The sequence below is a fragment of the Nilaparvata lugens genome, chromosome 13 (assembly GCF_014356525.2).
Source record: "Nilaparvata lugens isolate BPH chromosome 13, ASM1435652v1, whole genome shotgun sequence".
Classification (NCBI taxonomy): Eukaryota; Metazoa; Arthropoda; class Insecta; order Hemiptera; family Delphacidae; genus Nilaparvata; species Nilaparvata lugens.
Genome location: NC_052516.1, coordinates 30,589,597 through 30,607,504, shown reverse-complemented (window position 1 = coordinate 30,607,504; position 17,908 = coordinate 30,589,597). Strand labels below are relative to the sequence as shown.

At 34.2% G+C, this 17,908-nt stretch overlaps 1 protein-coding gene across 1 annotated transcript in view; it reads left to right on the top strand.

Moving 5' to 3' along the window:
• Window positions 1–17,908, top strand: part of LOC111049539 (zinc finger protein 395) — a 132,892-nt gene that overhangs the window by 83,610 nt on the left and 31,374 nt on the right. The window contains exons 5-6 of the mRNA XM_039440419.1: window positions 1,120–1,354; window positions 3,753–3,803. Of these exons, the coding sequence (XP_039296353.1) occupies window positions 1,120–1,354; window positions 3,753–3,803 (286 nt within the window). The remainder of the gene's footprint in view (window positions 1–1,119; window positions 1,355–3,752; window positions 3,804–17,908) is intronic.

The following is a 17,908-nucleotide window of genomic DNA, read 5'->3' as shown; positions in this document are numbered from 1 at the left end:
CAAAAGTTGTTCTCCTGCATTAACTGGACAATCATTTTTTTCAAAGTGTGTTTTGATTTGAAAGCTGTCTATGAGTGAAGAAAATTTATTAACCACACGTAATTGTGTTGAGAACGTAAAATTGCTGCGAGTAAATGGTTGATGACTGGAAAACTTTCTAAACATACATTCAGTGTTTCCATCGATGCAATCATTATAATTTTTTTTACTTCTTCCCTTATTCATTTCTCTTCCATTTTCTATGGTCTGACACATTCTATTCCTCTTCTAAGTTTTTTATATTTCTCTTATACTACTTCTTCTCCTTGCTCCTTCTCCTCCTCCTCCTCCTAGGTCAGCCCTCCTCCTTTTCCTTGGCCTACGCCTCCACCTCCTCCTTCTCCGCCTCTTTTTCCTCCTCACCATCTACATCATTATCATTGTCATCAAGATGACAATGATACCACCTAATTTCCACCCATCCTAATTCAATTATTCCTATGCCATTCTGTTGTAAAGTTTCTAATTTCCCCGTTAAGCTGGGTTTTCGTTTGTGCGTAAAAGCCATCGTCGACCACGACTGGGAGAGAATCTCAGATTGGGTAGATTTCAATTTGTCAACATAATCTAAATATTATGCTCAATTATGTTTTAATGGGGCAGGTTGAGTTTATAGTTTTTTATACTTTTAAATGGCAATATGTTGATATTATTAGAAATGTTTGATTCTTTAGTTATGAAGACAAATAATGATAAGTTTTTCAATCAGCTGCTTTATTAGCACACTTAAAATTTGGACAATATGAATGTCATCAATGCTTGTCGTCGTCGACTGCGGAAATTTACGCAAAAACGAAAATGCACCTTTATCTGTCATTGTCTTGTTACTTTCTCTCTCCTCTGGTTCTTTTGTGGAATGATAGAAGTTAATGACGTAAGTTTAATGTTTGGATATTGCTGTATGGAAATCTCATTCCGAGAATTATTTCTGATTTATGTTTATCCTGATATTCTCACTATCCTATCACATTACTCTAAACCCATCAATCTTCTAATACATTGTTAGGTACGAATTAACTTGTTATTATCAAATGTCTTCAATATTTGATCAATAATTTTCAATGTTTCCTCTGTTGCCAGTTTGGAACGGCCGAGTGTCACCCAGTCCGTCGTTGACCGACTCTTGGCGTTCAAGCACGCCGTCACCGCCCCTCAGCGAAGGCGGCTGGGCCAACACCTCCACCACAGACGAAGGAATCGTCATTGACGACGATTTCGACGAACTACCTCGCAAGAAAAAGGTCAGTTCTACACTCAAAAACTATCAATTTAGTATGTTTTTATTCATAAAATGTGTAATAGTTACTGTGATATAGTTTAAAATTGATAGGTAATGGTAGTTTTCAAAAATGATGGAGTGACCTGCTTTTCTATATGGGTGTGAAACATGTTTCACCACTGACAAGCGAATTTTAATTGCTATGCACTTTGACGGGTTTCCTTACAAGAAAAAAGGCAGTTTTACATTCATTACTGTTTTAAAAATGGAATGATAATATAAAGACCTTTATTAAATTTTCAAAATAAGGATAAAATTCATAGTCGGTTTTTCTTCTTGGTAAAGTGCAACTTGGAGACAAACATTACTGTTTTATATATCATATTCAAAAGATCTGGTTTTATTTTGTTCCACAATCACTGAAAGACACTGTAAAAGTTATCGTAAATATGCTGTTAACTAGGGAGAATTAATGTTGAGATCTACAAGAAAAAGGTCAGTTCTACACTCAAAAACTATCAATTTAGTATGTTTTTATTCATAAAATGTGTAATAGTTACTGTGATATAGTTTAAAATTGATAGGTAATGGTAGTTTTCAAAAATGATGGAGTGACCTGCTTTTCTAAATGGGTGTGAAACATGGATCACTATTGACTGGAGAATTTCCATTGCTGACAACCTCAAGAGCTGCTTTACAAGAAAATTGTCAGTCGAATACTTAGAGAAGTTTTAACTATTGAGAAAATAAACTATAGAATTGATAGGAAGATTGGAATCAGAGTTGGAACTTATTCCGACTAAACTAGAAATTTAAAATTCTGATGTTTGAAAAATATATAAAAAAAATATTGCACTCAAATCTCTATACTAATTGATAGGCACTCGAAAATACCAGAAATAATGGTAAGACCAACTTTGCTATATCACTCTGAAACATCGTCTTCTAGTTGCTGGATGCGGCAATACATTACAGTGTATGTGGAAAAACAGAAAACTAGTTCTGTTTATCATGCAACGCAGAAGAATAGTTATTTGTGCAACTAGTGCGCAAAGTGACAGTTTGCTGCACCGAAAGAAACGTTTACGCCCGAGCCGTAGGCGAGGGCGGAATGGTTTCTTGAGTGCAGCAGAGGAACTTTGCGCACGTATTTCACATTAAGTTTTTCCTACAGTTACCATTGAATATGAAAAGTGGGTAATTATGGGTAAAATTGCCTGAAATGCATCAAATGTTTTTCTGTGTAATTTTATTATTGATAAAAACCTTAATCCTAAAATCCTAAAGTCCTCGTTGTCCTTGGTTATAATATCTAATGACTAATAATTAGCGCGTTGTGCTTCGTGGCTCACTATAGCAGCCACAGCAGTCACTGTTACCAACTTCATTTTGATTTTGCTGCACTGTTGCTCCATATAACCTACTAAGTATTTTGCGTTGCCATGTTGCAAATCTGGAGTGCAGAAAAATTTTTCCCGCACTAGAGCGGAAAAGTGATTCTTTGCGTTCTGTAATCAGTGCAGCAATGGCTACTTTTCAACGTAACTGTAGGAAAAGATAATTTCCTCCATAATCATTGATCATAATCAAAACTAGTGTATCTTGCAACGCAAAAGAAGGGTAATTTCCTCCTCAATAAATTCCATCACATATTTGAGAGCTGACCATTAAGTCGATTCGTATTGATATTCAATAAGAAAATCAGCTCTAGATTTTGTTAGGAAGCTAGATTGTTTATAAATGATCAGATTACATATAATTTTCCTTTAAAAATATCTATATTCAGTTCTTCCTCCAGTTTCATGTTGCTTTTCTCAACTCATCACACCTCCAATTAACCAATAATATTTAAATTAATTGGACAATTTCAATCTAAATAAGGGAAAGAGCAGTTTTGGGCTTTAAGCCTGTTGTCTCTCTCCCAATCATTAATAGTTGAGAATGATATTGTATCCATCAATGTATAAATAAATAAAAGGTGAATTCAACTTGAAATGACGAGAATTACCTAACAAGCTCTTGAACTGAAACAATATCATTGTTAAACACGTTGAACAGTCAGTCCTTGACTTTGAAGGCTACAATTCAAGTACAGCGTTCAATAGAGTTAGGAAGTTAACTCAACAAATACTAATAGTTTGCGCTTCTATTGCAAAAAACAGCCTTGACACTTCCATCTTCTAGAGATAGAATTCTCACAATACTTGCAAAAAACTAACGTTATGATTGGAAAGACACGTTACGATGATGATGTAGAAGAAGATTATGATGATGATGATGATGATGATGATGATGATGATGATGATGATGATGATGATGATGATGATGATGATGATGATAATGATGAAGAAGAAGGAAGAGGAGGAGTGAGAGAAGCCGGAGGAAGAGAGAAGAAGAAGAAGAAGAAGAAGAGGAAGAAGAAGAAGATGATGATAAAGAAGAAAACACCTTGAACAGTTAGTTATGCAATGCGAATATTGTATTTGAAAGACAGTTTAACGAGTGTGCAGAAAAAATTACTCTATAGTATTGTTGGCTCTAAAAGGTGAGAACAATATGCGCTCATTTTGCAAGGTAAATATCAAGGACTCATTGACGTAGAGCATTGCTGTTAAGAGCAGTCATTGAAAAACTTGAATGGGAACTCGGAGATGAATGGACTAGCTAGACTGAGAGACGATGATGATGAAAGAGAAAGAGAAGGTGATGATAAGAGATGAAAGAAATAGTTCAACGCGAAATGGAGGAGATAAGAAAGAATAGGATGATGAAGGTGAAGAAGAAGAAGAAGAAGAAAGAGTAGAAGATGATAATTGTAAAAGAGATTGATGATGGTGATAGGATTAATGAAGTAGCAGAAATGCTAAATTGAATACTGTACTATAATTATCAAGTTTTGCTAAATCATATTTGATTCATTAGTCTGAGTAATGTTTCTTGTTAGTTAACACGCATTTCAATACTGTAATGTATAATCGTTATTCTACAAAATAATTTTACAAAATTTACATATTTATTTATTTCGAAAAAAGAAATACACCTTTGAAAACAACATGCATGATAGCCCAAATCTGTTACCTATACAAAAATATTTCATTGCAAAATATATTAAACTAACCAAAAACAAATAATATACTAAACTATTGAAACTGATAACAGAAAATATAAAATAGAAACTTATGAAAATATGTAGGTCACAACATAAAACGGTAGCTTTAATATAATTATTATTATGCACAGTATTTCTATCATTGACATATAAATATATTATATTAATGAATTAAAATTCAAGATAGAATATTGAAGATGGTGACCACATGAGCTCTAGGCTTGTGCGTGGACAAGTGGGCAATGGTACTGATATTATGTGAGGGATGAACGGACCACCATTTTTGGGTGGGTTCCGAACCACCGGAAAGTGATTTTAAAGTTGTTAGTGGAGTCAAGCAGCCACCTTTCCAACGACAGAACCGATAACTCATATTTTATTATCATTATTCATCTCTCATTATCATCCACCCACGCACAACCCTAGCGCTTATGTTGGTATCACCCTCAGCAAACTATAGAATAAATTTGAGCGATGCATTTTGTCGACATCAAATACTTGATCCTAATAGCTATATTTCTAGTATTTGAAACTACTCAAACTGAAAATTACTCTAAATAAAACTCGGTTGCACTAAAGTCTTTCAATTTTAACCTTGATTGGATGCCACGAGAAGCAATTAGAGATGCTTTCATTCCAAAAAAGCATGTATGATTGGTTCCTATGGCATTTAATCATGATTAAAATTTAACAGGCTTTTGTGCAACCAAGTCTTAGTTTGAAAGTTAGTAAATTATCTTACAACAGACCTAGTATATGTTAGTTGTGATAACAATGTTGTTGAAGATCAGCCAGAATTTTCATTGCTGAAAAAATGACCTAGCAACGAAAACGAGAATTATAGCTCACCGTGAAAATGTTTGAAGGCAGATTTCAAATAGAAATAGGCTGTCAGTTCTAAATTTAGTTTCTAGCAGGAACCGGCAATTTTTAAAGACTTGAAACGTGATCGCTCAAGAACATACCAGGAAGTAGTGTAATGAACGTGAGCTTTTACTCTCTTTTCTCTCTCTCTCCTCCTCCTCCTCTCACATACACTTTTTCTCTCTGTGTCATTACCTTTCTCTTCCACCCCTCATTTGATTTTCTTGTTTCTGTCTCCCTCCTATGTTCAAATAGAGGTAATCTAGTTATCGATAGGCCTATTACAGGCATATTTGTTGACCTTGGTCTTGAGCCAATGTCCTAACTACAGGCTGTAGCTTATAATGTGTGTAATGATTGACAAATTTGATGAATATCTTGACTAGACAGATTATCATTAAAACCTCATTTAATCGAAGTGTCTGGAGATTTTATTAAAGATGTGACATTGAATTCTGGAAAGTATTTCCCCAATTTTATGAAGTATTTCATAATAGAATAACTAGTGTTTTATTCACCAGGAAACTAAAGTTAAAATGCAATGCATTTTCCCAATATAATGTAATTTGGGACATCTTGAGTAAAAATTGAAAGTGTTTCCTAATTTTATGTAGGATTTTACTCTGATGATGATTCCCAACTAAGTTGTTGACTTGTGCCGGGGTGATGACAGGTTGATAATCTATACTTCCTCATATTTCAGAGTTTTTTCTCTGAGGAAGCACTAGCAGAATATAAAAAGTCACATATAAATAAAAATTATAAATCTAAGTACCCTTTTATATAGCCGAAACATGTAGGCCTAGTGATTGAACAATTTTTAAGGGGTACTAAGATTTTTAGTTTTTATTTATATTTAAGAGTAGCCCTAAAGAAAAAAATACAAAATGTCACATCTATTAGCACATATAAGGCCGGTTTCCGAGCTCGGGATTTAGCTAAGTCCTAGACTTTAAACAGCTGGAGTCAGAAAATTGGTTTTCCAAAACGGGGCGGAGTCGCAGTCATTGTCATAGTCACGTTTAAATTGAATTTCGTGAAACTAGAAAATTGAACACAAAATAAAATAAAGAGAAAATAGTGTAAAGTTTCAGCTATTTTGAACTATTTAGGAATGTCTAATTTCGTCAAGGAAGAACGTCTCCAATTATAGCAATGAGAAAATAAAAACTGCGACTACTGTTATAAAAGCTGCGACTACGCCCCGTTTTGGAAAACCAATTTTCTGTCTCCAGCTGTTTAAAGTCTAGGACTTAGCTAAATCCCGAGCTCGGAAACCGGCCCATAGTGTTCAGTATCTAGTGCATGATACACATGTTTAATACGTACCACGATAAACTTGTTTAATAAGTATCATGATACGTAAGTATCTATGATTACTGATGATAATAATTGCCATATAAGTTCTTGACTAGATCGTAGTTGGGTAATACACCTTACTGCATAGCTTTACAGAGAATAGAGAATTCTCTTAATGTCTTACTTACAATATGAGCAATACTTGCTATACACTAAAGCTGCGTTTACACTAAATTTGTCAACAAAATGTTTATTTTTCCGTTCTTAAAGATTCTTATCAGATTGAACATAACTTAGCATACACATGATGTGCATATGTGTTTGTCAAGTTCCGTTCAATCTAATAGAATCTATAAGGACGGAAAAATAAACATTTTGTTGAACCAATCTAAACCGTTCAATCTAATAGAATCTATAAGGACGGAAATATAAAAATTTTGTTGATAACTTTTGTGTAAACGCAGCTTAACAGGATCAATATTGTTCTAATCACCCGCTAACCGATCCCGGATTAAATTTGATCAGGGTTAGTGCAAGCCATCTCTGGTCTCGTGCACGTATGTTGCACTTGAAACGTCACTATAGCCGTACGCCTTACGTCACTATGACCTGGCCTTAAGCTTAGTGTTGGGCAAGGTCACTCACTTTAATCTGAAAGCGAACCACCGGCAAATAACTATATCACCTTGGCCTTTTCTAGATTGTAGATTATGCTCAATCTCACTTGAATGTAACAAGAAGTTAAATGGAATGAGTAAGAGGTGTAGAAGAAGAAGAAGAAAGGAAGAAGAGGAGGAGTAGGAGGAAGAAGAAGAAGAGGAAGAAAGAATAAGAAGAAGGAGAAGAAGAAAAAGGAGGAGGAGGAGAAGAAAAAGGAGCAGGAGGAAGAGTAGGAGATGAGAAGAAAAAGGAGGTGAGGAAGGAGGAGAAGATGATGATAAGGATGATGATGAAGGAGGAGGAGGAGAAGAAATAAAAGGAGGTTAAAGGAAATGAAAGATAAGGAAGGAGTTGAGGAGCATAAGAAGAAGGAGAAAAAGAATATATAGAAGACGAAGATGAAAAAGAATAAGGGTAAACAAGATGAAGAAAACGAGAAAGAAGAAGAAGATAATGATGAAGGAGGAGGAGGAGTTGGAGAAGGAGGAAAACATAGGGAAGGTTGACCAGAACCAAAAGTGCAAGGAAAAACTGGCCAAAGTACCTTGATGAAGGTTGGAAAGAGAAGTTGGCAGAGAAAGAGAGAATGGATAAGAGAAAGATAGATTTGTGAATGAGAGAATTAGTGTAAAGTTTAGGAGAGAGAAAGAATATATGAGAGAGTGAGTGAGAGGACTAGTGTACTGTTTGAATCATCCTACAATCACGTGTATCAGGAAAAAACTGGTTGACAATTAATATTGGTTCAGATTAAGGCAGTTCAGGATAATAAAGTTGAAGGGTTACTGGAATGTAATAGAGAGGTTCATGATTACCTTGCCAATATTAGAATATTCTAGTTTAGGTCGAGCTCTGATGGTTGAAGTAATTGGTGCAGTATCTATGTTCAATTTTATTTAAATTGGAAACATGGAGTTTTTTTCTTACTGGTTAAATTTAATAACCCGAAGTCAGTTTTACAATAGGAATTGATTACTATAATTAATAATTATAGTTGTCTAATTTTAACTAATCTTTCGCAGTTTGCAGTTCAAAAATACATTGTATTCTATTCAATTCTATTTCAAATTGACCTAGGTTTTATGTTTGAAACATTTAAACAATTAATCTATCCACTCTACTCAATCTTTTAAAATTTAAAAATTGACATTCAAATAATAAAGGCATTATAATATTATTTGATAACAGAATGGGGGTTAAGGCTCCTCCCACAACGACAAACAGGCCTGTCAATTCTCGACCAATCCCAGCTCTTCATCACATTGACTAATCAGAAGCCAAGCCACCTCTTCGTGGTCCAATATGCGGCCATTTTGTTTCCAAATACATTACTTCTGATAATGATTCATTTTAACTTCATGCATTCCAGTATTCTACTAAAAAATAATGAACTATTCAGAATTTTACCAGTTTGTTGATAATTATTGGTAAAACAATTATCTTGATCTAATTTTTATTTTCTTAAAATAGACTTTGCTTTGAGGAACCTTGATAAATAAAATTTATGTGATAAGTGTTTCTTTTGTGCAAATAGAGAATAAAAAATATTAATTAAAATGAATACGTGAGGTGATACGGGATTTATCAACCTGCTACTGTTTCTTTAGCAGCTATTATGTTCTGTTTTTATTTCATCAGTTACTCTTGAAAAAATCAAGGTCTCAAATTGTGACGAATGTCAAGATCTGCTAATTGAGTGTGATGTAAATTCTATTTCATTTCTCACTTTACTGTCTCTTTCTATCATAATCTTTTTCCTAAATCTACACCATCAGCTGTCAAGTCACAACAGATCTCTTGGCGTTCATAATACCTCTCTCTTTTCTCCTTCTCAATCCCTCACTCTTCCTTCATCTCTTTCTCTCTCTCGTTTCTGTTTCATCTTTCAAATTTCGCTATCAGCTGTTACTTCACAACAGATCTGTAGCATTTTTTGACGTTAACAATGACTCTGTTCCTCTCTCAATCTGTTCTCTCTCTCTCTTTCTCTTTGACTCTCTCTCTCTCTTTCTCCTCTCTTCCTTTCTCACTCTCACACACTCTATTTTTCTCTCTCTCTTTCTCACTATTTCTTTTTCTCTCTCCACAAACAACGTGCAAAATATTCCTATTTGATGACGTTATGTAAGTGGACGTCAAGACCAAGCCTAACAAATAGAGCGGCTTACGTAAAATTGATAGGCCTAGTTATCATTGAAATACAGTATATTGTTATGTATTGTTGGATAGTGATAGCTTCTCTGTGGTTTGCAACCCACCTGGTATCTGACCGCGAGGTATTTGGTTCGATTTCCTTCAAGCTTTTTCACTCGATTGATAATTTAAGTTTTTGTATTCAAATTTGTTCTACTCGTTGATATGAGTTTGGATTGAAGAAACTAATTGATCAATCTGGAATTCTATTAAAACAATATCATAAATTATCAACTATGACTTTCTGTTAAATATGTTTCTTGAGTCTATCTTTGTTGGGAAATTAACATATAAGGTTTAGTTGAATTACTTTTTTCCAAAAATGATTTTAAGTTTTGTTGAGATTGATATAGATTAAGCTCCCATTTTATGAATTCAACACTATTCGGATCAATCAAAACGATTCCTGCAATTCAATAAAATACATCTCCAATTAATAATTATTATTGAACGAAAATCCTAAATAAATGCTGCAAATCACCCCGAAGACCTCTGCAACTGCAGACATTGACAACAGGGCTAACAGCTAGATGGAAATTCGATGAGAACTACTATCCAAAAATTAGTTGCCAGCCCGGGAATCGAACCCGGTACCTCCCAATTGCTAGTCAGGAATGCTTGCCCTTACACCAAACTGACAATCTCTGGATAGCAGCGCTTATTTTATATGACTAGCAATTGGGAGGTACCGGGTTCGATTCCCGGGCTGGCAACTAATTTTTGGATAGTAGTTCTCATCGAATTTCCATCTAGCTGTTAGCCCTGTTGTCAATGTCTGCAGTTGCAGAGGTCTTCGGGGTGATTTGCAGCATTTATTTAGGATTTTCGTTCAATAATAATTATATATTAATTAGCATTTGAATAAATGCATTCTCTATTCAATTCCATCTGTAAATACATCTCCTTTTAAAATGTTCCTGCTATCTGTCTGGTAACTAACCAGTCTACTAGTTTAAGTCAATTTACTAATTTCCAAAAAAAAATCCAACTTATCTAACTAATTCTCATTTATAATAATTCTTATTGACAATCAATCATTGTGAACAGCTGCAATTGTTCTGGATTGATTATTCATTTTCATTTATACCATAAGTACATTATCATAATGATAATGATATTAGCAAAGATATACTACTATTCTATAGATATTTAACTTATGAATTGTAAACAACCTTTTTTTTCGACAATTTTCATCCAAATTTGGGAGATGAGCAGTTTTGGGCTTTAAGCCTGTTGTTCCTTTCCCAATCATTCATAGTTGAGAATAAAATTGTATATATCAGAACAACGTCATTTTTAATTTCTAAAAAAATCAGTTATAGATATTACTAAATCTTCCCCATGTATAAATAAATACGATTATTCAGTTTCTCTATGATATTACTGAGCATGCCTGGACTTGGAATTCGTGTGGCTCTCCTTCGGAATTCCTTCCCCATCGTCTAGAATCGAAAGTAAGATTCACTCCAATCAGTCAGCAGTACTTGAGTGGGAAGCATTGCGGTTATTCTCAAGGAATGCTGATAGGCGAAGGTGAATATCACTGTAGTAGGGTCTACAGAGCCTATATTCACTTGAGAGGAGGCTGTCTGCATTCGGTGAATGGGTAGCATTGATGCTATCAAATCAGGGTTGCTGACAGTTTGAAGTGAATCTTAATCGAACAGGTGTTTGGGGTTTTTGTGACTGTTGGGTTGGTAGCCTTGAAAATAGTAACTTCTGCTAGACTTGGTGGGGGTGGTTCCTTTGAAAGCCCTTCATAGACCCTTCGGAAGTATCTCATCCTTTTGTAGGGAATGAAAAAGACCAGGATGAAGAAGAAAATTAGGAGACAGTACGAAGTATACGAGAAGGAAAAGAAGATACAGGTTCAGAAGATAAAGAAGAAGAAGAAAACAGAACGAAGAACACGAAAAGGAAATGGAGATGCAGATGATGATGATGAAGAAGAAGATAGGAGAAGGAAAAGAAGAAGATGGAAGAAGATAGGAGAAGGAAAAGAAGAAGATGGAAGAAGATAGGAGAAGAAGAAGAAAGAAGAAAAAGATGGTGAAGCAGAATGAAATCATGTAAAGTCAAAGGAGAAGAAAAGAATGAATAAGAATAAAGAGAGAATACACGGTAGATTGACTTCTTCCATTCCTTTATTTTCCAATTCCACTTTATTGCTGCTCGTCAGTCTGTACTTATCCTTTTTTCTCCACTTTCTTTTTTGCATTTTAGACATCCCTTATGCAACTTCTTACATTTTCAGTGTCTGCCTTGAACGAAATGTTTTCTGTATATTTTTCAAGTTTACTTTTCTTTTGGTTGTTTCGTTTCTACTTATTTCCCTTCTTCTCTCTTCTCACCTCTGCTATTCCTTATTTATTATTCTGTATGGTCCACTCTTCCTGATTCTCTGTATCGTCCCCTCCTTCTGCTTCCTCTTCTTCTGCATCTACCTTTTTCAAAATGTTGACTCATCTTTCCACCTACCCTACTTCTTGTTTTCTCATCTTCTTCTTCCTCTTCTTCATCTTCTTCCTCTTCTTCATCTTCTTCCTCTTCTTATTATTATCCTCCTTCTTCATCATTTTCTTCTCCTGAGTATCTTTTTCTTCTTTTTCAAAGCCCTTCGCCGCCCTTTTATTCTCGTTTGTTTTGGTTTGTTCCTTTTCCTCCCTGCTTTCAGGTCGATGTTCTTTTTTCAAACTCTCTACGTGTTGAAAATAATAACCTCTCGCTTTTTATATCGTCTACCCAGACTGCTCAAGGTTGGGTTATTAGCCCTTCAGTCGCCAGCTGACTATGTTTTCATCTTCAGTATAGTCTGGAATTTTATTCACGTTTGTAGCCAAGTCATTATTTCTTCTTCTGTAACTTAGGCTACCGTAATTTACAATAGTTCAGTTTTCAATTGTTTGATAATAATATTAATCTACTGTTGAATACAAAGGAAATTGAGCTACAAGTACAATGTACTAACAATTATTCGCAAATTGTTCAAGAATCCAACGTAAATTCAATATATTAAACTATCATTTAATTTCCTTTTTCAAAACAAAAAAGTTATTTCTAAGATATAACAATAATTGATTTCATATTTACATTTTTTCCTTTCTATGACATTTTCTTCTTGTGTAAATAAAGTTTTATTCTATTCGATTCTATTCTATCAATTGATCTCATGGAATATTGAAGATCATAGCTCTGCTTGGATCTGTGATTATGACGTTATTGGGAGGGGGACGGATAATAGAACAATATGTATTAGTTAATAATCAGTGATAAGAAATGTGTATCTGTTATCGGTGGTAGAAGTCGGTAAAATCTTCTAAGTCTCGCTCCTCCTTGTAGTATGTCAAGTGCCTGCTTTTATACATCTTAACAATTACAAAAATACTAAATGAACCTTTACTACTTAATAATGCTATAATACTTTTAGTATTGTACTTATTGTCCTGTACAACTACTTTATCTATGAGCTAGTATATTGAGTGATCTTATAGTTGATTCAACTGCCTTCCCCAGTATCATTCTCAATGTTGTGGGTGAAATACTGTAGCAATAATAATTGATGATCGTGAACAATAGGAAATTTTGTGATAATTTCCCTTGTATTTGGAAACTATTAGTACAAGCCCTAGAACTACATAATAATCCATTCTTGTTTATCGTATTCCCATTGTTAATCACTCACTTGATTTTTTATTTTATAGCCTACATATTTTCATATTATTGTGAGTTCATCTCAACACTGTTTGCACAGCATTAATACTTCCTTCCCATTCAAATATTGCTGGCATTTGAACGTGTATCTCACAAGAATATTCAATTAGTAGTCTGATGTTTCTCGACATATATATTCATTTATCCATACAATAAATATATCATCAAAATGATAGGCAGTGAAAAAATAAGGTAACCTTGTGCTATTCCTCTCCCAAATTTAGAGAGGGTTACATATAGTCCGAAACAGGTTAAGGTTATAATACTGCTTCAGCTGATATAATATGTCGTCTGACTATCAAAAGCAATAGAATATCGTAATCCGTAATAAACATAATTATATTATATTTAAAATTCATCATATTTTGTATTATATTTTAAATCATCTCACTGATGGTTTGACAGTTGTGAAAAACTGGGAGGAGAAGTCTATAGTGAGAGAAGTCTATATGTAACTGAACAGCTGATGTTGTAGGCAGTTAACGGCCTTGAAAACCCGCTCTGTTAGACCAGCTGATCGATCTTCTCTTCTTCCCTCTCTTTCATTATTCTCTCTCTCTCCCTGCATCCATTCTCTTTCAAACCTTATAAATTCTCTCACCCTCTCCCACTGCTGTACATTCTTATACTACCTCCTCCTTACTCTTATTTTCCCCCATCAGCTGATCTGTGTTGTAGTTCTCTCTCGTATCTTCTTTCTCCCTCACCAATTTTCTCTCTCTCTCTCTCTTTGTCCCCTACCTTTGTAACCTGACGCCAACAATACCTTTGTACACAATCAGCTGAGATGTAAAGCGCATGTGCGTGCATCCGCCATGACAGTTGTTCCTCTCTTCTCTTCTTCTCTCTCGTTTCCTCTCCAATTCTCTTTGAATTTTCTATCTTTATCTCTCATCTCCTCCTCGCCAACCATGTAGACCCCATGGTTGACTTGTCAAGGTTGCTTTGGGACTTTCTTTGTTGTGGGGTTGGAAGTTTTCAAATTTTATGTTGAGATTTCTACATTGGGTCTTTCAGTTCTTTACTTTTCTATTCTGCTTTCATCTTCTTCAATAAAATAGTGATAATAATTGTTGGTTAAATATTCTATTATAGAATATTGTTATCAGCTGTTTAAAGACATTGAAATAGTGTTTATTTCATCGTTTCTTATCCCCTTTCCTACTAAGTTTTTTTCAATTCCATCCAAAGTACTCAATAAATCAAATCATACTTTTCAACCTTTCGATATTATGTGATTTTTCGATTATTTCCATCATTTGTCGGAATTGTATAGGATAATAAGAGTGTATCATTCATTATCCACATACAACGATTTTTAATTAACGGAAATATTATCTAAGTTTATAGGCTAATATTATCCAAGATAATATAATATTATCTAAGATTCTATATTTTTTCAAGTTTTGTGTAATTGCTCCAATCACAAAATCTCCTGAAAATTTATATAGCACTATAACAACAAATATTAGTCTGAGGTTGGTTCGCCAAAAAATGTATTTGAATTGTAATAAAAATATTTCAATAACTGAGGACGAGGAAATCAAACATTACTTTAGAATCTACAAAGTATTTCCCAAGCAATGTCAATCATATTACAAACCTGCCACTGCTAATTAAAATAGCTTGCATTTTTGATTTCGTAATAATTCATATTAATGATCTCTAGAAGTATCTCTCATCATAAATGTCATCATCAAGTTTGATTAGTCTTTATCCTAATTATTGTGTATTGATGCAATTCTGGAGATCAATCAATACTTATTTATTCTTTATCCTAATTGCGTATTGATGCAATCGTGGTGATTAATTATTATTGTTGTTACCAATCGAAATCTTGTGGCTCAATATATTCCATAGATTGACACCTCTACCCTGGAATTAAAGGGATTGCAACTCAATATATTTCTAGATTATTACATCCTGTTTTATTGACAATTAATTGCAGTTATTGTTGGTGGTTATACATGTATATGATATCCTGCTATACATTTTCGCCTACTTGAACCGAGAACAGCTGTTTGACTTGATAATTATTTGCGTTATCTATTGACGAATGCCGGAAGAGGTGTATGCAACTAGTACAGCTTTGACCTTCATCTGCCACAAGTCTGCATACAAGGTCAAATATCAAGGCGAGATTTATCTTGAGTGTGTGTGTGAGAAGGAGAGTTTTGACGAGAGAAAATTCAATGGAAACCGTGGAAAATCCAATCTTCAACGGCAGGTATTCGATTAAATTTCAAATGAATCTTTTCTTGTTTCATTTGAAGAAACAAGTAAACTAATTTATGTTCACGTTTTTAATACTTTAGATATGACATAGGCCCGGTTGCACAAAATCCTGTTAAATTTTAACCGTGATTGGTTCTCGTAGAATTAATCACAGTTAAAATTTAAACGGCTTTTGTGCAACCGGCACATAGCAGTCTAAGTTTAATGAATAATAATTATTATAGTGTTGAAGATGGACATTGCGAATGAAAGCGCTCCACAATGCGATGGGAGTAGAAGCTAACAGCTATTATCCAGATTGTAATTCTATAATTATGTTGAGTATTAAAAAATTGATCATTAACTAGCAGTTCGTAATGGAATATGGAATTGGAGATTATTTTATATTGCCAGTTCTTCAATATTAACTGAAGTTCCAGAAATCGGTTAAACCTTTCAATAATAGTTACGTCTATGTTTTCAGTAAAGATAGCCTATTCTAATTTATCAAAAATTAAATAAAATTAACTTAGTGACCGGTATATATTTACGTAAGTGCCATAGTGTTCTAGTAATTTTCCTGCACACCATACATGAATTATTCCAATGCTGAGATGATAAATATTAATAAACTAGCCGTCAGGCTCGCTTCGCTCGCCATATCCGTCTAGACCCCCGACAGGATCGTCCAAGAATGAGATCAGGAGGTTCGCTTCGCTCGCCTGCATTTTTCATTTTTATCATATTATATTAGGACAATCCAGTCGGGGGTCCAGACTAAACGTCTGGCTAAACGGATATGGCGAGCGAAGCGAGCCTGACGGCTAGTAATATAATATTCCCAGGATTGAAGTAACAGTGTCCAATCAATTTTTCCGCGATAAATGCATTTAAATCTTCAACTTGGTGCCAACCTAACAAAATCAACTCAACTTAATGCCAACCTGACAAAATTATTAATTTAGTTGCCAGTTAACAACTGTTTCAAAGAGGTACTCTATCTAGATTATAGTTCTATAGTAACATATGATATGGAAGTTTCAATTCTAATTAAGAGATTGGGAGAAGAAGAATATACATGCTAAAAGACGAACTTTAAACCCTTAAAAACAACCCTTAGAGTTAAAATATTGCCAAAAGATTTCTTAGTGCGCCTCTAAAGGGCCAACTGAACATACCTACCAAATTTGAACGTTTTTGGTCCAGTAGATTTTTAGTTATGCGAGTGAGTGAGTGAGTGCCATTTCGCTTTTATATATATAGATAAATCCTGAAATAGCCGTTAGAAACACCTGGAACTTCACAAGATCCCTGTACTTTCTTATTCACTGCCCATAAATTTATTCTAAATCGTTAATACATTACTTGGCTGCAGTATCAGTGCACTAACTTATTTTTGCCAACGACCTTCAGTTGCACATTACTTCTTTTTCTTCTTCTTCTCACTCTCTATCTTTCTCTCTCTTTCCCTTCATCCCACTTTCCTCTTTACCATGATCTTGGTGCACGCTGCTTCTTTTAAAACACGTGCAGTGTAATTTTCTGTTGGGCGGCGCATCATCTATAAATTAATGTCACCACAGTTCTTTGCCAAACTTTTTGCAGTAGCGTATAAAAAAATTGCAAGTTATTTTTTGGCAAGCATTTGAAATACAGCATCTTGGATGCTTTTCTAGATAAGGGAGCTGTGTACTGACTTGTGACTATTTGAATGCTGCAGCATTGTATGCAGGTTTGCTGCAATTGATTAATTGAATTCAATAAATTTGGTTGGAGTAATTTGACTGGCTCTTAATTCTTGGAAAAGTACTCACTTATACCTGGATTTCTGGGAAAGTAGTTTCTTATACTGTACTGTTAACAAGAACAATTTGTTTACAAAGCCCTTATTGGTTGGTGAAAACTAACTCTACCTCTCAATTCTGGAAGTAGTATTTTGTTCCTGAAACTGTACTGTTATTCCAGTACCTAGCCCTTAGTTTTATTGATGAAAATAGTATAATTATATAGTATAAATCGGAAATGGTTCTGGATATGAGTCCGTGTGCCTTTCTCAATGTCAAATATTTGTACACAATGTGATAAATTAATAAAAAATGAGCTTTCATTCATTGGTGAATTTCCTTATGAAGACAATCATAAACTTTGGTCAAACCTTACAATTGATAATAGAAAAGAATTGAAAATAGCATAAAATACCAGTTTTATTCGTCTATAATTATTCAATCCACATATTTATGATTCCTTTTCTATTTTATTCATTTTGGAAAACCTCTAAATTGTATTGGCACAATGATGCATTCTTATCAATTCTGATAAGAAAAAATGACTCAGATTTCACTAATATAAAAGAGATAAAATGTATGAGAATTATAAAATTTGACTTCATAATCAAAGAAACACATTTAGATGATTACGGTACCAAAACGTATTCATTTATTTTATTAAAAATATCTATTCTATTTTAAATGACAGCTAAACAAAACAGTCCAAATCGGGAAATGCAATAAATCCGCATTCAACACAAGAGTGATTTGGCAAGTGGCGGTATATTCTTTGCATCTCGTGACGTCATACTGAATTTTCACTGCAAGCACTCA